Raw genomic sequence first — 21,724 nt, forward strand, 5'->3', positions numbered from 1 at the left:
CTAGATTGAACAGACATTAAAGACAGGTCTTGCTAACACAGAATGGCTCCGCTCAGCTCAACTGTCTGTCACTTCATGTATAACCGCTGAAATTCTCCTGTTCATTGTACCTATCCCAACACTTTCTTTCTGCAAATGCCTACTTGTACCTGACAGGCAATCTAAAGGTACTAGAGCTGCATTAGTGTGTAACCAAACATGTACAATCGCATGCTTAAATTCATAAAATGCTTACTTCTCAAACTTTTACCTATAAGATACATAACAGAGTACTAAGTATGTTAACAGAGAATGTAACAGATTCAAAAAACCATCAAATATCAGGGAAGAACTCTACCATTAAAGAAGTGTACAGCAATTTAGAAAAGGTGTGCATGTACATTGTTTCAGATGAACATTGGGGAATTCCAATCAACCAGTGCTTACTGACCCTACTAAAAATACAGACTTTTTCTACTTCCATGCCCTTCTATCCTTAAAATTACCAGCTGCTTGTGTTGTATATATTTCACAGAATAAAACACACAACACTTTTTATGATAAATAATAAACCACAGTAGCAGAAGACTAATCTGCTTGTACTGAATGGGGAAGCAGACGGACAGTGAAACAGTTAGCAAATGTTTCCATCCTGTTTTTCTACCTGTGATCAACAATAAATTTGCTCTCAACTAACAGTTTTGCAAATAATACTTAGCTTTGCTACCGGTGATTCTTCATACCATATCTTGTTTCAGGAACAACCTCCCTCTTCAGTCAACCAGCCAGGGCCCTGATTTTAACAATTCCGAACTCAGGTAATTTTTACATTACTTAGCCATGCTTATCTTCTACATAGCTCTAACTCTAGCTGTCCAACTCCAGCAACACTTAGAATCATTTTGGTTGGAAACATTTGAATTCTCTTTATTCAATGCACTGATGTTTTATTGAAGCTTGGGGTAGAAATACTTCTCTCTGGAGTACAAGTCAGATGCGGAGCGGCTGAGGGAACTGGGGCTGTTCATCCTGGAGAAAAAGAGGCTGAGGGGAGACCTGATCGCTGTCTACAGCTACCTGAAAGGAGGTTGTAGCATGGAGGGGGTTGGTCTCTTCTCCCAAGTAGCAAGTGATAGGACAAGAGGAAATAGCCTCAGGTTGCACCAGGGGAAGTTTAGATTGGATATTAGGAAAAAATACTTCCCGGAAAGGGTTGTCAGTCATTGGAACATGCTGCCCAGGAAAGTGGTGGAATCATCATCGCTGGAGGTGTTTGAAAGATGTGTTGATGACGTTCTTTAGTGCCAGAGTTGGGTTATGGTTGGACTCTATGACCCTGAAGGTCTCTTCCAACTGATACGATTCTATGAAGTAGGCCTTTAATCATGATGGAAATCAAGTTTCACTGGTTAAATTTTGCTTTTATTTACAAAGACAAATTTACAAACTAGACATCTCTCATAATCAAATTATGTAATAAAGGTTAAATCCTGAGTTAGCAAAAGTTATTGCTTCACTGAAGTTGCAGAAATCGCTAACAGGCATTTTTATATTTTTGGCTCCCAGTATGAGTTCTTCACAGAGCACTTTTGCAAAGCTTTAAATCAGAGGCAAAACACAAAAATCAAAACTGAGGAAGATGGTAAATATCAGTGCAGCTTTAGTTAACTAGCTGTGCATCAGCTAGTGTACAGTACAAAACATTTGTTGAGATTCAAGACACAAGTTATGAACTAAAACTCCATTTTTCAACTCGTTAATAGCACTTTTTAAAAAAAATAATACATGTGTAATATAGGGATTGTAGTTTCAAGTCAGATACAATCAAATGAGTTATGATTAATGCACATGTTAACGTAGAAAGACCCACTGGATTCACAATACTGATGGCCAGCTCTTTATGATTACAGTAATTAAGCCTTTTACCTTAGTCCATGAGTCAGCTGACAGTCTTTGTGAATGTACCTCACAACAAATGAAACTGGTTCTTGCCACTATGGTACACAACTACAGAACAATTCAAAGGAAAAATACCTGATCAGGGAGCTGCTGTCCATCACAGCTCACAAAACTTAGCGTCACAAAATTTTCTTCCACATGCCCTGCAAACTTCCCGGTACTAGCAGGTTTTGGCTTGATGACGCATTCACAAAATCTGCTTTGTATGTGATTTGGCAATACTCATGAGATGAACAAAATACTAAATCTGTACAATTTGTAGCATGGCATTTATGCCACAGAATGTTTTATAACTAGTTTGGGAAAAAGCATAAAGAAGTTTCTTCAGCTACACAGAGTTCTTTGAATTTTATAAACTAACCATTACACTGCAATGAAAAGAAATGGGATTATAAGAAAAAGACAAGAGGTTAGTGGCTTCTGAACTCGAAGCTTGTCAACTGAAACTGGAAGATATTCAACATGACTCACGGTCATTTATAAAACCCATTCTGTGGAAATAAAACAAGAGCAATCCAGAGATATTGGACATCTTTTTAAAAATAACTCTTCTTGGTATTTTCCCCTTATGGAAAACAAACAGTATTTTAAGAAACAGTTAAATGTATTAGCAAAGTGCAATACTGTCACATTACCAAAAGTCTCTCCAGAGGAGATACCAAAAATTAGCCAATTCTAATAAATTAGAGTAGATTAATTATAAGACATCCACATAAAGGAGTGGGGACTTGGCACTCTTACATACAAGAGAGCAAGTCATATGCTTATATGCTGATACTGAAAGATCCCAACAGGAACCAAAACACAAGTTGTTAGTCAGGCCAACCTTACCCACTCAAGTTGTAACACTGAAGACATAGGCAAAAGGGTAGGAACCAAGTTTTTAAGAAAAACAAATTATTTTGAAAAAATAATCTAGATAAATAATTACCACATTCCATCAAAATATTGATTTTTCAGCATTGTGCATTTGCCAATGACTAGGAATGCAACCCACACAAGCATCATAGCTTTCAGTGACTTCATCCAGTGACAAAAGTAATGTTTAGGACTTTGCCACCTCTGCTCCCCCACCATACGAACAAGCACCTTTTAGCTGAAGGTCTTACCTTAGGACGGACAGGATTGCTAGGCAATAGCCCCCTCATGTGCGCGAAGTACATTTGCAATAACAGCAAAATAATTTCACGAGGCCCTTCATTACAATTGTCCTCATATTATGCTAACATTACCTCCTCAAATGCAGTTTTCACTTCTGCCATTTCAGTGGAAGAACCAAGGTGAACTGTATTCACATTGACAAGAAGTATCACAATATCCCCAAGACAGCAGTAGCCTTTAAGCAGCCAGACTACCAAAGAAACACCATTTGTCGCCAAAGTACTTTTAATTCTTGTGAAAGTCTCTGGCATCTTGTTAAAACATGTTTGCTACAGCAGCATTCTGCATCAGAGAAATACGGTCAGTGTTAAAAGACAAAAAGGTCATAAGTGCAGGACCAACCAGAAGAAAATGTCCAGTTTGGTAGCCTCTTCAGTAAGGCATAGAGTTGAGGTGACTTTTGATCTTCCCCAAAAAAGTAATGTGCTGCTATGGCGAGGGAGACTATTCCACGAGAATGCTTTTCTGGGGCCTGAAAGTGAAAAGAGGGAAACACAAGACTTTTATGATTGTTTATGGCTTTAAAACATAAGATCAATCCAGATCAACTTTTCTACAGACTTAATAACTATGCAACAAACTTCATCCTGCAACTCTTGGTCCTCTATGTTAAAACACTTTCTAACTTCAAATGTGTCTGTCTGATTACGTGATGAGTTCCTTTCGAACTGAACTTACAACGAGGTATTTAGATCACAGTGCCTCTGACATGGTACCTCACTCGCACATGCTTTAACTTCAATGCTTGTATCTGCCAGTTTGCTGACAAATCAAGACATGGACTCCAACATAGTATTTATATTGATCCTTATATTGTGAATTCTTATGAGGAAAAGACTTCCCTGCCTACCTTTGCCACTATCAACCTTGCAAAGCTTGTCACACTGCAGATTCCTGTCTGCCTTTATCAAGTACCCTCTATTTAAAGTGTTTAGACTGCCTGATCCAGGAAAGAACAAGCGACTTTCTGAATTTTCAAAGGTTCTTGTAACATTTCTTCAAAGAATAATACACTGTTAAACCTATAATAACAACATACAAATCAGCAAAAAATTCTTCACTGGCAAGCTAACAAGGGGAGGAATATAAATCCCACCAGAAACACAATACTGGACGCCTTGCTTCCAAGTGAAAATTATGTAAAAGAAAATTTAGAAAACAAAGCTTTTACAACACTCTTCAGCTTCAAGACAAGCAAGTTTCCCACCAAGGACTCCCTGTAATTTCCCAAAACCAAGCAAACAAAATACATGTAAAGGGAACTACTCACAATGGGAAAAAGAACTCTGAAATAACAATAATAAAGATAAACCTCAAGAACTATGAGGTGAAGATCACAGAAATCCAAACATACAACCTATGACCATGAAGACAACAAAAATATTCTCACCTTGGCTGTTTGACAAGTTAGTACACTAAGCATCAAAAACATGTGTGAGCTGATTAATATGAAGTTGACAGAAAAATTAAAAGAGGGAAGCAAAATTAGTATCTATCAAGTAAGGCAAAGATTAAGAAAGTTATTACGACATTTTTCACATAAGAATGCAGAAACGGTGACAACAGAGCAGACCAAGGGATCGCTGGGTTTCCAGCAACAGGATACTCACTGTCAGTTCTACCCAGAAGCGCCACGGCGAAGCCTGCAGCCCATGGGAGTAAAACACAAAGTAGTCTCCTCCGACACCAGCGACTGGCGTCCCATCCCCGAGAGACCAGGTGGACAGAGCCGACCCTTCATGTGGTCGAACATACAGAGACATGTGACTGGGACCTGCAGAGACAGGGACACCTATCGACATGTCTCCACAGGTGGAGGTACAATAACCATCTATTTTCCTATATAGTAATACAAAGATAACATGCTACTGTCTGCGTCTTCCAAAACATCATCTCTACAGAAAAAGCTTCAGTTATTTGTAAGCAGTGAGATAAATGAGATGATGAAGTAGGAGAGGGACAGAGCTACAAAATGGCCTTTAAGAAAGGACTAGCTATAAAAAGATTAAGGCTTACTCAAAATAGACAAGGTTATCAGTCCCCCAAATACCAACTGCAACACAACACCCACAGCTTCCAGCATGTTATGAAACTGACTTCATTCATGCTAAACTCAAAAAGCTCTTGGGAATGGCAGTAGAACCTGCAGCACTGGATTCAAAACCTGATTTATTATGGGCATAAAAATAAACACAAATCACAAACCAGAAGCTTCAGTAACTGTCACTCACCAGACACTTCAAAGCTTAGCCTCAGAGAGTTCCAGGGCATCAGCTCCTTGGACAGAAGTTTAAAGTGAATGGGGCTTCTTGGAAAAATTTCAGGAGCAGGAAGATACCAGTTTTTCCTGACCAAAAAGAAAAAAGGAATTCACAATGTAACACTCAGAGGTACTAAATATGAGAAGTCAAGAAGTTCTTTTATAGTACAGCTGCCTGTGCTCTTACTGAACAGACTATTCAAAAGCTACTGTTTCTGGCAGAAGGTGGGTAGAATTAGCACCTTCTGGCCAGACAAATATTTAAAGGGCATATTAACAGAATAACAGTCAGTGTGTTCATTCATTACCTTTGTCTCCCTTAATTAACAAAACAATAGCATAAGTAAGAATATTTGCATCTTCAAGCTGCTACACTTTTGCTCACAAGATTCTTGGGGTATGAGAAAAAGTCACAGCAGGTGGTTTTCTTCTGTGGAGACAAGCTATTCTAGACCTCCTCTGCTGTCAGCTGGGGCTGGGGAGAAGAAAGGAAGAGACATACATTCTCCTATTCTGAACTGCCCTTTGGAAGGGGGAAGTTCTCCACTTCTTCTCCACTAGCACTGACATTGATTTTCCACACATCAACTTCTACAGCTCCTGCAGCAGACCCAGCAATCTCTAGCAGAGATTCTGGCTGAAGACACTGAACCTGGACAGAAGTTCAAGTGTCTTCTAAACTGGAAGGATTATTTACTTTTAGACGAAGATTAGCCTTTCTTTTTCTTCCGTTACATAAGCAAGATTGCATAAAGAACCAATGTTCTTTGGCAGTAAGTGCACAAGTGAAGCAGAGTTCACACCAACCGGAACATGAAATGCACTGGCAGAATCCAAGGAAGACCACAGAAAGGAGCCTGCTCCTCGCATGGAGTCCTAATGGTGTCATTGATTTCAGGTACATGGGGGGTTATATGAGATATTCCGTTGTAATCAAATCCATTAATCCATATACCAGAGTCACTTTTAACCACATTTCCATCTAGATCATGAAATCTTCTCCTTGTGTGCTGAAGAAGGAAAAAAAAAAAACAAAACACCAACACCACAGAAAGATGATGGAGCCTGTGCAGTTTGTAAGAATCAAAGTGGTTCTGAAATATCCTTCATGTCAATCCTTAAAATCTACTGCATTTTCAGCATGCATGGAACACGCATCTGAGTATGTATGAGTGCATAGAGAATTACACATATAAAAGAAACATACCATCAAAACACCTACATTCAGCAGATGACTGTGCCTGTAAGTATTTGCTCATCTTCCATCACTTTTACTTTTTAAATTACCATTGCTTACTCAACTCTCCCACTTAAAACCCGCTCAAGAACCTGCTCTTCTGACATGGATGAACCAAACACGGAGTTTGAACATGGGAAAACCTAAGCAATGCTTTCAAACCCAGGAATAATCATTAGAGCAAGCAAGAAAGGGAAGGTTAATCTCTTTTTGGGGGGGTGAAGAAGGAGGGGATTAAGCTTTGGAAAAACCAAACACTTACAACAAACAAAGGCAATATAATATGTAAGGCTTTTCTTACCTGGAGAAAGACTCGCTTAGGCTTTGGATTAGATTCATCAGAACTGTAAGGAAAGAAGATTCCACTACAAACGAGAATCAGAGTGACTACAAACACAGCAGTTAAAGTTATTAGCGTCGTTTTTGTACTTTTGACAAGGTAAATGAAGTTAATCTGGAGAATAAAAAGACATCCCAGTTATAAAACTGCAAGACTTAGAAATAAGACACTATTTGTATAACTCTAAAATCCAATTATGGAACTGGAAGTACATTAAGAAGATAGCATTGCCAGTAGTACCTGACACAAGACGCTTCTTTGTAACTTCAGTATTTAAAACCAAAACTAATAAAGTGAGCACTTTCTGGAGCTTTCAAAAATTTCCCCTTCCTAAAACATCTGTCAACAACAATCTAGAATATTTTTTTAAATGTAGGCTATGTATTGTTTACCCATATACCATACTTCACCTAAAATGAATGCCTGTTCAAACTCCAGCATTAAGTGCATATTTTACATCAATCTTTACTACCTCATCATAGAACAGATGTATTTCTGTAGCCCCTGCTTCAATGACTTTTCTTTGAGTAAGTTAAAACATAGAATCTTCGACACATTTCCTATAAGTTTCCCGTAACATTTAAGATGTTGTCAAAGTATCATTAACTTCAAGTGTTTAGGAAAACATTGATTTTAAACTCAAGGAAAGGTTTACAAGTTTTAAACATTTAGAAATTCTACTTACAAAATAGGATGACAGAATCATAGTCATGACCACAATAAATCCTGCTAACACTGCATCTGGTGGAATTTCTGAACCACTTCGTCCCATGATAGGAGTAAACATTTCAAATACAGTCCAACTAAGATACATCATATACAGATAAGGAACAAACATTCCCAGCATGTACATCATGACAAACTTCATTGTCGCACCTATAGGGGACAGGAGAAAAAAAAAAAAAAAAAAAAGAAGACAGGTGTTCTGTCCCAAACACTGTTTAAATATTACAATCTTTTTTAAACAACCTTTACTGTCCATCAAAGTATCTGATCACTTATTAATAACCTCATATATTATCGTTAGTTTTAGCCTGAGACACGGGATGTTTTTCAGTGTTTTTTGAAAGCTTTTCCATACTTTCAAATTGTTTTTAGTTCAAAACCACTTTTTCTTGCGACAAAAACATCACATATGTACTCTGACTACCCAGAACCCAACGTCTGGAATTTCTTTTGCTTAAATAACAAGAGTTTGGAGGAAAACACCCAATATACAATAGTAGGGGCAGAGGTTCCAAAATACAACCCTCTTCCCCTCAAAACTCATACCTTTTTGGCTGAATTCTTTATGGATCATCAGCTTAGTGAGTAAAGGAAATGCTACCCAGAACGTACAAATGAACGCTGAACAAAGGCCCATCTGAGTAATCACAGCCAATGCTACAGTCCAAATCATCAATGAGGCGTCAAAAAAAATATCTCCCAGATACTGCTCATTCATATTCTGCAACAAAACAAGCAACTCGATTATTTACTGAGCATATTCCATGTATCACATCTCACGAGAACAGTTAAAAAAATCCTTATTTCTGGTGTATAATTGTTTTCCTTGGACAAAACAATTTTGATGAGCATCATCTCACCATTCTCTTACCATTTATAGTAACCCATGACAATACACTTGGAGGGGAAAGGAAGGAGGGGAAAGGAAGGAGGGGAAAGGAAGGAGGGGAAAGGAAGGAGGGGAAAGGAAGGAGGGGAAAGGAAGGAGGGGAAAGGAAGGAGGGGAAAGGAAGGAGGGGAAAGGAAGGAGGGGAAAGGAAGGAGGGGAAAGGAAGGAGGGGAAAGGAAGGAGGGGAAAGGAAGGAGGGGAAAGGAAGGAGGGGAAAGGAAGGAGGGGAAAGGAAGGAGGGGAAAGGAAGGAGGGGAAAGGAAGGAGGGGAAAGGAAGGAGGGGAAAGGAAGGAGGGGAAAGGAAGGAGGGGAAAGGAAGGAGGGGAAAGATGAGTTGCCAAACCTGTTTCAAATCAAAAGGTTTCTTAAATCACAAATTCTTGAGCCACCAACAGAAAACAACAAGGCACTGTCTGTGATAGCCAAGTAAGATATCAGCTTCCAAAAAATTGATGTAACTCTTTAATACAACTAAGTTACAGAGGCAGCATAAGCTGTATGGTGTACTGCATGCTGTAGCATGCAAGAAAATCAAGAGACTCATGATATCAAGTTGATTGATCTGCTGATCAGACAATCAGCAGGCAGAAGTAGATCCAGAACCTGGAATGGCTGAACAGTTAGAGAAAGTACGCTCTCCTGAAAGACTAGAAAATGGTATCATAGCAACTATTTTATAAGTGGCTCACATTTTCCACAAAAGGACACAACCACATACACGTATTTCTTAACATACATATACTAGCTAACACTCCCCTTCCCCAAACAAATAAAAATCCCACTTCCAGATAAAGCATGATAGATCCACCCAGAACTTTCCATACAATCAAGTTTCAGTAACTCCTTGAACTTGTTCAAATACTTGGATGAACCTGGATTTGGTTGACAACTTAGGTTTCCTAAATTCCCTTGCCCAAAGCTCGTGCAAATGGCTGGCAAGATCAGTAACAGCAAGCTGAATACCTAAATATTACTGTGCCTAACACCTAAACCCAACAGGCTCAAGTAGTTGACTTCTGCCCTGGAAGAGTGTCATCTGTCAGATACCTCAAGGTATCACCTCAAGGCCATATTTGTTTTTAAAACAAAACCACTAGACTATCAGCTAAACATTTTTAATTTTTATTAGCTATAATTATGACATGGTTATGCAAGTTAAATCACGTTGGTTACTCCATAAAAAAGAATTCTAAGCAAAAAAGGTAGATAGACAATAATCATGACAAATTACAGCAATGGGAAGGTAACACACCAAATCCTCACCAAGCCTTGCAGGGACCTAAATGACCTTTACCTATTGCAGAAAAGAACACGGGCTATCAAGACCTCTGTTCGTCTCCAGCTGTGGTCAAAGCAACTAACAATCAGAATAATCATAGAGGGAAGAGTGACTGCTCAGATTTTTACAACAGCTTCCTTTAGAAAGCTCTGTACAGCACAGATACTGTATTAGAAGAGGGTATGACAAAACTAGAAATTCTGATAGATGTAAGAAAAAAAAAGCTCTCCTATGAACCATCTGAAAAAATATATCATTTGCTTAAAATACAAATGTCATCCCCAAAACAACACACATAATAAAAGGACAGAATAAACTAGAGATAACTGGAATTCCAAGCTTCACAACAAAATGTAAATGATAAATTAGATCAAGACTAAAAATATTAAAAGATACATATCAAAATAAATTATTAAATTTAGTGAACACGTCATACAAGTACATTTAGAGGCAAGAACTGGTAAGATTCAAAGAACATTTGAGTACACATGTAGCTTCTGCAATTATCAGGAACACTGAAAGGTATCAAAAAACCTGAATTCCTCAGCTCTTGCTCTGATTCTTATCACTGAAGTGATGCCAGGAAGGGAAGGTACAGACAGGGAAAGAAATAGTACCTTGTACTTCCTTCCACTAGGCTTTAGTCTTTTTTTCTGAAGCAGCTCATACAAGTCATTAGCAAGGAAAAAGCCTTAAATGACGAAGCTCTCAACCCTCTGATTTAGTAGAGCAATCCTTATGCTTAAATGATGCAATTTTTACAGCAACATTTTAAACACTTCTGTCCAACACAGAAAACCTTTTGCATCTTTTTAATCACTGCAAAAATCAAGTCTTCCACAGATTAAGCAGTACATTAGCTTTCATCATTAGCAATGAAGTGAAGCTTACCTTGTAAAATAACTTCTTGGCTAAAGTATGCACAAGAATGAGCTTAGCTGCAGCTGCAGTGCCATAGAGAAACACAGAAACGTAGAAATGGGTGTACCAAGAAAGAGACCGTCCAATGACAGAGACGAATGCTGCCACAATAAGGACCGTCGCCAGGGTGCAGACCCAACTTATCAGTGCTAAGCCAAATGCAGTAAAGAATTTCTTCAGGTTATGAATAACTACAAAGAAGAAAAATGTTTCATTCAATAGTCATGTACTCTACTGCAGACTATCATTAAGATGGTATTAGTCCACAGTATAATCGCTTTAATGACCAAAATAAAACTGTGTGAGGAGCCCACTCTGAAAATTTCTTAACAGCATGGTCTAAATCACTTTGCCTACTTCTTTGCAAGTCTTTCTGCAGTCTTCTCCACTGCAACATTTATTCCCAGAGTACCAGTGTATTTCAGAGACTATCATGTTCCCAATAGTAAAAATGTCTCTAGGGAGTCAGTGGAGCCACTCTACCATCCGTAAAGTTTTTCTTGTAACTTTTTCTTACTCCAAAAATGTTTGCTGGATTTGGGGGTAGGAAGTGAGAGGAGGGGTGTTTGTTTTGGTTTGACTTTAAAAAACAAACCAACGGGCATGTTCGTACACATAACTATTGTTTTATGCCCTTTATTAAGTTTTGCTATTTTTTCCCTATTTGTTGTTTTCTTATTTGCTCCTGCCTATGGACAGGTGCTAAAGAAACATGATCTGAAGGCCTACCTGTGCTAACAGAATAGAGTTTATATAGATACCAAGCAATTTTTTTTCCATTGTCAGATCTTTAAGAGATTTTTTACCTTCATGAAAAGATAAGAGACATAATTGTGATTCCTAAGTGCTAGACATCCAGGCCTAGGATAATCTTTCTTCATCAAAATTATTCAGAGTTGAGAGATCTAAACACAAAGCAACTCCTATGGCACGCTGTACAGCTAAAATTTATTTCTGAAGTTTATCTAAAAAGATGTCTTAATTGTCTAAACACTTCTTAACCTAGTAATTGCTATTGACTAAAGAGTAATGTGATGGATTTTTTTAAGAACTAGACTTACCTCTGGTTTTGGGCTGTAATACTTTTTTGCTTAAATAAAAAAAAGCAATTGCTGCTGTAATATAGTTCATGATGATGCCAACTCGAGCAGGATAAGCCAGGACAAATAAACCAAATATATCAAAGAACACAACATTTCCATGTCGATACTCAAAAGATTTAGCCAATTTATCTGATGTTGCTAGGTATTTTAGAACAGCTAGAATATTGTCACCTATTAAAAAGAAGATACACAACATAACATCAAGGTTGAAGAATCAGTATACAGCATTCTTTTAAATATAAACATCCTTAAAAATAAAACTGCATTAAAATATCCTCAAAGATGTGAATATACAACTGATTATTCTGAAATTGGTATCTGATTGTATGCACAACATAGTATTTTCAAGAGCTAATCTAAACAGCTGTCACTAAAATAAGCATACTTGGGAAGCTTCATATATTTAAATGCCGTAACAATGTATGGAGTACATTGGAAGCTTTCTGCCCTTCTTCAGTTCTGATATTAAAGCACTGGACTTCAAGGCTAACCCACAGAAGAGTTTATAATTTCTTAACCTTCCTCTTCTCCTCCTTGCCACTAGTAACCCCTTGATGTTCCAGTTACTATGATTTGCCTAGATTACTGGGAGACAAGGCGGCTCGTTTCCTTCATACCCTACAGGTACCAACCACCTTTTCCTTTCCCACAGTAGAGCCCAAACACATGCAATCAAGTAAGAACAACTTTCATGTTGCTTTTATTTGATCTGTAAAAGTGCTTACTGGCTGAAAAGTCATCTTTTTTTTTTTTTTTTTTTTTTTGCTATGATACATTCAGCAAGAGATGTTCTATGTAATCACCATGACCAGTAAAATCAGCTTTCCAACACGAATTTGTAACTGTACTTTGTTTTGCAATTGCTTTGGTGCAAGAAAAGTTTAACGCTCTAGTTGTCTTCTTTATAAGCTTAGGGAGGGAAGAAATAGTCAAAAATCCCGGAGGCATTTAGGATTATGTTAGTTTTTCCTGGGAAACTAAAGGTCTTAATGTAATTTTCTTTACTGCAATCTGTCAAATAACCTGCTATGAGCACAAACTGTTAGCAGAAATTAAGTCCTGTTTATCCAAAGTCTGTGTGCTACCACGTAAGTTTGACGGACATCCATTCTAAAAGAAAAATGTCTGTTGTCAGATTAGTCTCTATGGCACCAACTCAATCATAAGCTTCTCATGATGAACACTGATCAATAAAGGGACTTACTGAGAGAAAAGGAACACAGAGCACTGAAGAATCAGGTATCAACGGCTACATTATAATCCTAATTAGATTTCACAGTTACTTTCAAATCATTGTCACTGAATGGTGATAAAGTTTATCTTCCTGAGTTGATCAAACATATTTCCTTTGTATTTTAAAGGCATGCATTCAGTTAATTCCTTGTTCTTTAGAACATGCCTAGCATGTTCTAACTCTAAATAAAATTACTAATTTCTTGTGAATATAGTCTTACAGCAAAATGAAAAAGCAGCTACAGCACTACTCTTTAGTAAATTACCAAATTCTTGAAATACCAACCTGCTCTCTGAATGGAATCTGTTGAAATTCTGTCTGATGTGTCATACTCTGTGTGATAAATGTAGCCATTTTCAATAAAAGCCAAATCTATTCCTACAGAAACAAAAAAAGCACATTTGAAAGTATGTTTGAAATTATGCAAACCTAAAACCTCAAAACAAGTCTCAGATATATTTCACACAACACGTTGCTCTACTTTGTAGCTCGCTCACTGTTCTTAAAGATGAACAAAATACTCTGGTTTGTAGAAGGATGACTAACTGAGATTCCATGTGTATTTTAAAAAGGACACTTTAAAAACATTTTCAAATATCTGTCCTTTCTAATGTATTGATTTGCACGACATCTGTACACAAACTGATCTCTGCTGGAGAAACAAATGAAAATTCTCAATCATGTCAGCTTCAAAAAAATGTCCAAGACACTTTCCAAACGTTTGCTAGTAAAACATAAATAGAGATCCACACTGAAAAGTAATAAAAAGCAGGACTGTGGAACTACAGAAATATCTCAAAACGCTACGTGTGTTATTTTTACTTCTAATTTGTCAGTCTAACAGTCAGTCTGAAAACTCTTAATTTAAAAGTCTAAATAACTTGGAAAAATAAACAAAACATAATCACAAAAAAAAAGGTTTCCTACAAGATAAATTATACATTCAGTGTTTCCCAAACACACAGCCCCTCAGCTGCATATGCGAAAAGCTGCTGTTCACAATCTGAATCCTCACAATTTTGCAGAGGTTTAACAAATCAGACCTCAATTCTACCAGCGGACAAAGAGGAACAAACTAGTTCTTTAACTCAAATATTTCATTTCTGTTTGTTCAGAAAAAACAAAGGCAAGTGAGAATTCATTTACCTTTTATGATTGAGGTATGATTCTGAACAAATAAAGAACACCCTGTACAAAATCACCTACTTTATTTCAGGCTAGAAGAGTACTTTGAAACAATTCAGAATACGCCAACATGTTTTATTCAAAGAATCAACTCAGAAATATCACTTTTCTTGAAAGTGACTCCAATGACAAGTTGTGTCTGACAGCAAGCATTTCAGAGAAGTTGAGACTCCTTTGACTTGTGTTTGCATTGTGTGTTACACATTCTTTTCCACTGGTCATCCTCTGCAGAATGGATAGCAAACTGTAAACAGATCAGCAAAACCAAGAACCATTCCCTTGCTGTCCTGTGCTTGTTTATTACCAAAAGAAAAATAATGAAACTGCATTAATTACTAAGTCATTGTTAAAAAAAATATTATTTTGGTTTATCCATTAGACGCAGACATTTAATTCCTGCAGGCAAGTTATTAGTATCATTATCGAAATGTTTCAAAACAAAATATTTCATAGTGTATTGTTAATTCCTGGAGTGTTTTCCTGATCTTTAGGAAGCTTTTCTAGCACGTAGTTTCTTTCTGGAAAACAGCAGTCTCCAAAAAACATCTGTAACAAACTACACAACAAACCAAAACTAAAGGCTCTTGCCTTCGAAAAAAAGCAGGAAAATTTGTTCCTGTAATGCACATTGACATGTCTTCTGATAACATACCTGGAATGTTACCAAAGTCCCTGTAGATACGGAAGTCAGTATCTGCTGGGATAATACCACTCTGAAATATTTCCTGTGCCACCACAGAGGCAAAGGGATGTTTGGCTGCAACGATGTATGCTTGTACCAACCAAGGATTCTCAGGTCCTGAAGAAAGATGAGCAGAAAGTTCACAACAAAGACTTTTTGAACTTCACTTAAGATATGTATCTCTATGGTAATAATGCAGAGGAACTCACTAGAGTTTTAATGCTGTTGCCCCACAGGACACATACTAAATGCATTTGTGTTGGCTGAATGACTCACACTTGAGAAAGAATTAGTTACACTTGGGGTAAAAAAAAAAAACCACTGACGCCTTGAGCATTCAGTGGCAAAGCAGATAAGCTATCTCATAAAAGACCCAGCACTAATGAAGAAGTCACAACCATTAGCAGAGCTTCCAATTTATTGTCTATGATGTTTAGAGAAAAGTCTCTCCACTAAAGCATTCAGTACGAGTAAACAATAAAGCAGCTCCAACAGTAGAAGGAAGTTTGCAGTCCAGCTAGGATAGAGCAGAAGTTTAACTGCAGCCTGCAAAACAGAAGTTTTGCAGCTTCCTGAGCAGCAGATAGAGTTCTGATGCCAACATCTCCCTGCAAAGATTTTGAAAGAACTACTGTGAAAATTAAATAAAGCATATGAAAGTATGAGTATGAAACATGTAAGAGATATCCAATCTGTTTTTCTCCTTATTTCCTTGATGTAAAAGGGAAATACAACTTCTGTAATTCTGCTCTACACAGGCTTTCCACCTATATGAGGCAACTTCTGTGGCAGTGCTTTAGCCTACATGTATCTAAAGATGGAGAGCAACTTATCTGCTGCACAGAGTGGGGAAAGAAGCACAGAGGTTCTCCTATCTTTTGCTTATGAGTCACTTTCAAAACTCTTTCAAGTCTACATTGTTTATTATCAAATTATCCTAGTGTAGAAACTGGACATAATGCATGCTCGTACCTGTTTGAAAAACAAGTTCTCTTCCTCCTACACCTGCTGCCTCCAGGTTAATAAAAGCTCTAATTGACTTGGCCCACTCGTGTTGTGTAATGAAGCCGTGACTAGCCTTGACAGGAAAACAAACAAAAAATATAGGTCAAATATTTTCCACACCAGCCTGAATGTTATTTTTTCATCCCGTATGATCATAACTCAATATTGACAAGGCAGCAAGATCACTTACAACACAAACAGATGCAAAAAATTCAAATCTTCTAAACAAATTAATACAGACAATATTATTAATCTAAGTGTATCTTTCCTGTTGAAATCAAGTACACTTTCTTCGGAATGTAAAGACTGGCATTTAACTAATATTTCAACAGATTAAATGTGTATATGGCTTGTATTTACTCTTTCCTTTGTCAGAATTTTAATACACAGCTTTGATCTATATTTTATAATTCTGGCATATTCTTACCTGCAAAATATTTTCCTCTGCACCATTAAATAAGAATATGACAGCATGCTGCAGGGGTTCTGATGATTTTGAAAGAGTATTAAGTATTTCAAGCATCACTGCACAACTAACAGCATCATCACTGGCACCTAAAAATAATCAGTAGAATACTATAGCTTAGAACAAATGCACAGAACTGCAACAAAGACTAGAGAAGAAAACAGCTTGATGCTATCGCAGTCACTTCATATAAATTAGATACAAATATGTCAAGCTTTAGTATATTTTCTACTATTGCCTGTACCCTGTTTCTGTACTAGTTAAAAGCAATAGCAGAAAGAAAAATAATGTTCAAAAGTTAAGCAAGTGGAGTACAAGATATCAGATCCAATACTACTGTTCAAGGAATGCAGACTAACAAAGTTACTAAGCAAGCAAAGTGATAATCATCTCTTTTGCTAAGGATAATATGGATAAGCAAGGACATAATTTTCACTTATATTGTACTCAAATTTTTAAAAATAAACATACCCTCACAAGTCACTCTAAAACATTCTACAATGTTACAATGCATTTAAGTGCACAAAATCCCAAAGTAACAAAAGGCTGCAAAATAAAGCGAAGGAAACACCAGAATTCACACCTTTAAAACATTCTTAAAATGCAAGTATACATTATAACACAGTATTTTCATGATCAGATGCTTTCCACCACCCTTCTTTCTTTGCAGAAAACCCCTTTTGCTCTGACCTCAATCGTCTGTTCTCTTCGAGTTCCTCATCCAACCCTGTTCTACACATGCTCCCCCTTCCTTGCCCTTTCTCCCATGCCCTGCCATTTTTATATCTTGATTAAGCATCCATCTTTCAGCCAAGGTCTCCCACTGCCCCACTTCCCTCACCTTGGTGCAAACTCTAGCATCTCCCCACCCCACTCTAATCAATAAAATCTGGGAGCAAACTGAGAAATTTAACTTAATTCCTTTTGGCCTGGGTTGCATAGACCATATCAATGCGCATTGAGACGACAATGACAGTGTGGGCAGGCCATCGGTCGCTATTAGGGCAGACTCATTAGCTGCTAAAACTGTTTAATTTACACATAAAAAACCGGCTTTTCCAAAGCCTGAAACTCGGCAAAATTTAGACATATCTCACTCTTACATGAAAAGGGCAGATTCTGGATATAACCACAAATCTTAGTCAAAATCTTAGCCTTATCTTATAATATGGAAGTACTTTAAATAAGTAAAACCAAACTCTTTCCAATACACTGTTCTCTTACCTGGTTCTCAGAAATTAATGCCCTGTTCTGCCAAAAGCTTTCCAAAAAGCAGCCTCCCCAAACCAGATGATTTAAAGCCCTGATTATATTCCTACTCGAATTTATCGGACATCTACTCTTAGATAAAAGAACTCAGTGTGGCTAACTTGTGCTAAGTCAAAAACTTAGCAGAAAAGTTATTATAGTTTTCAGTGAGATTAATGCTGTGCTAATTCATAGCTGTGAAGCTATGAAAAATAAAAGTTATTGGTTTCAACAGACATAACAGATTTACATCTGATTAAAGCAGCCATGTAGCCACAGACTGTAACACAAGCACACAGAGAAAGTATCACTCTCACATGCTTCATATACAGCAAAACTGATGGGAGGTTAAAACAGATTTCATGGCAAATATCAGCAACCTAAGAAAACCACATTATCAGCTATGTCTGCGATGATCATTTCAAGGATGTTTCTGCCTTCAAGTTTAGTAGAAAATAATCAGATAGGCCACATTAACTGAAAATTAGTACCATCAGAACAAGAGACATTTTAGGAGTTTACAGTTTATATTTTTCCTTCGAGCTTATTTTCACCTGCATCTCTAGCTAAAAGGCTACTCAAGCTTTCTAACATTGATGCTCTAACGGTTTACTGAGTTTTGCTTTACTCATTTTGTATGCATAATCATTAACAGTAAATCATGTTTTGTTATCCAGTTTTCAAATATATCGCTCACTGACCATTGACTCCTGCTGATTCTGGCTAAATAACACATTTTTGTGCTATTTAAATAAATGTAAGCAAGCAACTTACAGAAATACAGGAGAATAGAAAACAAAAGGTTTCTGCTCAGGTTACATGCAAGTTTCACACCAAGAAAACAAAAGACGGAGCAGTTCCTCGCTGTTGGTGTGAAGGGCTGCACTGCTTCATGATTAAGGGCAAGCATACAGGCTGATTTCTAGCTTCTCCACAGATTTCTGTACAATCCGACACAAATCACTAATATTTTTTGGCACCTCTGTGCAAGGCTGGTGAAATATCTTACTATCTGAGTAACTGTAAAGAAAGTAATTGATGTAGACACAATCCTTCTAGAATCCAGAGAAGCAGATGCACAATTTATATAAACCATCAATTTCACAATAGTTTTCAATAATGGTTGTATAATGCTTGTGAAATACTTTTTCTAAGTCTAGGCGGCCATATCTAGACTATAAATACAGCAATTAGCATCTCTGAAGTTCCTAAATTATGGAGCATGCGTAATAATCATGCAGTTATTAAGCTAAATTTGGAAACCTACCTTGCCTAAATACGCTTGAGGAGAAAGAGAAGCTCTGTATACTATTTATTGAAAGAAAAAAGAGGCACAAAGAGTGTGGCAAGTGCTTTATTTCTCTAGCTAATACTCAACTGTTTTCTCAATAATGAAGACTATTTGCATGTACTAAAGAACAGAGGTTTAGCCCCCAAAATAAAATATCTTGTGAGGTGTAAATGGAGAAATTTCAGTAAAAGCAGTGATGTTGGTGATTGAAATCTGTAGATATTTTTCAATTGCAATTAACAAGAACACATCTGTGGCTAAGTGTTACAACAAATATTTTCATGCAGTTTATGTTTCCCTACCTTCCCGGCACTGTTGAAACTATGTATTTACAAAGCTGTTTACACTCTTGCTGCAATAATTACTTAACATGATTAGATTCATAAATATGCAAGAGGACAAGAATAACACAGTACGCAATGCTGAGAGTGAAAGTAGCAGCAAGAGGTACACACTACCAAGGCAACAGTACCTTAATCTTTGATCACTACAGTCTTTTGAGACAGAAATCTAGAGTACAAAAAAAAAAAAAAAGAAAAAAAAAGGCAGCATAGCTTAAGGATATCACCCTAAAAATTGGAGATAAAACACAATATCAGCAAAGGGAGGGGAAAACACAGACTGGTTAGTGGGGGTGGGAACAGTTTCTGGCACAAAGCACCCTGTGAAAGGAGAGCCAGGATTAAATCAGTACAAAAGTATGGAAAGACCTGAATGACAGGTGGAAGCAGCACATGAACAACATGCATAAGCAGTAAAATGCAAGTCAGATACAACCAAACTTTCTAGAAATCTAAATATAGTATCTGTAATTCGCTGCCTAACAGAAAGCAAGAGTGAAATCCTGACTCTAACGGGACCAACCTGTCACGCTAAATTCTGAATCCCACTGAAATCCAGCAGACTAGTTGACACATGCAGTATTCTAGCACACAGCTGTAAGGCTACTTGGCATGAGAAGACAGTGAGCCAAACTCTGTGGCTCATGCAACATATAGAAATGCAGAACGAACATGTGGACCCACCTGGGGTATTTGGTACGGAATCAAAGTGACAATTGGATAACACTGCATGCTCGGCTCCATTTCGGGGTTCCAGCTTCACTACGACATTGGTTATGTTTGCATAGTAACTAGTAAAGCCTCCCAAAAAGTCAATGCTGAAGGAGCCTGTGGGCCTCTGTATGTCTACAGACATCCTGTGAGCATCTGTGCTTTCTCTTTCTATTGCCCTAATTTGTCCTAAGAGGTAGTTAACAGCAAAAACTTCATTTTCTGGACTTCCAACTGTTCTGGGCCCAATTGCTGTTAAGTTGTCAAGATATTCCCTGCAAGAAACAAATTACACATTCAGCATCAACACATTCAACATTTACTACGTAACTCATGTACAACTGTAACACTTCTGTACCTTGTTCTATTTCAAAATTCACAGTAAGTGGAAGAGACTAAAGCCAGCTACACATAACTGCAGGCAAGATGCCAAAGATCATTATAGTAATGGGGATAGAGCACTTATCTTTACTCAGGGCTCCTCATCCTCCCTGTCACGATATTAAAGCAAACTACAGGTGTTCTGATGGAACATATCAATCCAAAGAGAAACAAAAGGGTGAACGGAGAAGCTGAAGATTCTGTCTTCAGCAAGGTCCTGCACACGCATACGTTCTCCTCCAGAAATGTCTGGATGAGCACACTCTCGGCAAGATCCACACCAACTAAAGTTTTGCTAAGAAACTTTCCCTGTCACTAGGTGCTTTATAATACTACGAGAATTACAGTACGGAGGATACATCGTTTGATCAGCCCCCTCAAGAGGCAGCCGATACGAGAGCCGGAGCCCTCGAAATATTTCCACCTGCCTCCTGCGAGCGCCCAAGCGAGCTCCGGGCTCCTGCCGGGACACCCGCCGCACAACCCCCCGCCCGGGGCAGCGGCCCCTCGGCCCAGCCCCCGCACCGCGGCACCTCCGCCGCCGCCCGGCCGCCGCACAGCCCGGCCCGGCCGCCGCCGCAGCAGCCCCGCCGGGACCCCGCGGAGCGCCAACGGCGACGGCGGCCCCGGCGGACTCCGCCCGCGGCTCTCCCTCCGCCGCTGCGCGGCCAGGAGGGGCAGCCCCGGCCCGCCCGCCGTACCTGGCGCGGGGGGCGCTGAAGTCGGCGGGCCCGGCGCCGGACGGCGGGTTCAGCAGCTGCCGGTGCGCCACCTGCACCAGCGCCCGCAGCGCCAGCAGGTACAGCAGCACCAGCGGCGCCACCTGCGCCTCGGGCAGCGCCAGCGGCCGCCGCCGCGGCCCGCCCCGCTTCTGCCCGCCGGCGTCGCGGCCGCCGTCCTCCCGCGGCGGGGGGCGCTGCTCCCGCTCCTGGTCCCGGTGCCCGCCGGCCGCGCGCGCCCGCCGCACGGGCACCGCCGCGCTCCGCTCCATGGGCCGCGCGCTCCCACTCGGCCGCCGGCGCGCGCAGCGCTGCGCCGCGCCGCGCCGCGCCAGGGGGACGCACGACACGGAAGCTGACGAGGGTCAAAAACCGTCCCCGCCGCCTTCTCGCCGGGCACCCGGGAGCCAGAGGGCGGGGGGCGTGGTCCCGGCGAGTCACGGGGAGCGGGGGCGGGGCCGAATTACCGCCCGGCTGGTGCCGTGTGTCACGCGCTGTGTGCGTTATCTCGCGGGGCGGGGGCGGTCGCTCCTTGCCTCGCGGGGCCGCGCGGGCGTCGGGCCTCCGAGCGGAGGCCGGGGAGCCCTGGCGGCGGTTGCCGGTGGG

At 39.4% G+C, this 21,724-nt stretch overlaps 1 protein-coding gene across 1 annotated transcript; it reads right to left on the minus strand.

Moving 5' to 3' along the window:
- Positions 1-1,286: 1,286 nt before the first annotated feature.
- ERMP1 (endoplasmic reticulum metallopeptidase 1) lies at positions 1,287-21,429 on the minus strand. Its single transcript, XM_065657413.1, has 15 exons — positions 21,101-21,429; positions 19,992-20,293; positions 16,389-16,516; positions 15,929-16,034; positions 14,927-15,073; positions 13,375-13,467; positions 11,814-12,026; positions 10,723-10,943; positions 8,209-8,383; positions 7,622-7,812; positions 6,898-7,050; positions 6,167-6,369; positions 5,331-5,446; positions 4,710-4,873; positions 1,287-3,571 (listed from the first exon to the last, which is right to left on the minus strand). The coding sequence occupies exons 1-15, from the start codon at positions 21,388-21,390 to the stop codon at positions 3,407-3,409; spliced, it is 2,667 nt and encodes an 888-aa protein (XP_065513485.1). The 5' UTR covers positions 21,391-21,429; the 3' UTR covers positions 1,287-3,406.
- Positions 21,430-21,724: the final 295 nt, after the last annotated feature.

This window comes from Caloenas nicobarica, chromosome Z (assembly GCF_036013445.1).
Source record: "Caloenas nicobarica isolate bCalNic1 chromosome Z, bCalNic1.hap1, whole genome shotgun sequence".
Lineage (NCBI taxonomy): Eukaryota > Metazoa > Chordata > Aves > Columbiformes > Columbidae > Caloenas > Caloenas nicobarica.

Bases quoted from the DNA above. Each gene is read 5' to 3' on its own strand.
- ERMP1 (XM_065657413.1), bottom strand. From the start codon at position 21,390: ATGGAGCGGAGCGCGGCGGTGCCCGTGCGGCGGGCGCGCGCGGCCGGC. The intron at 15,074-15,928 runs GTACGAGCATGC...ATCTTTCTTCAG, and splicing joins AGAACTTGTTTTTCAAACAG to GACCTGAGAATCCTTGGTTG. The intron at 12,027-13,374 runs GTTGGTATTTCA...TCTTTTTAATAG, and splicing joins AGATTCCATTCAGAGAGCAG to GTGACAATATTCTAGCTGTT.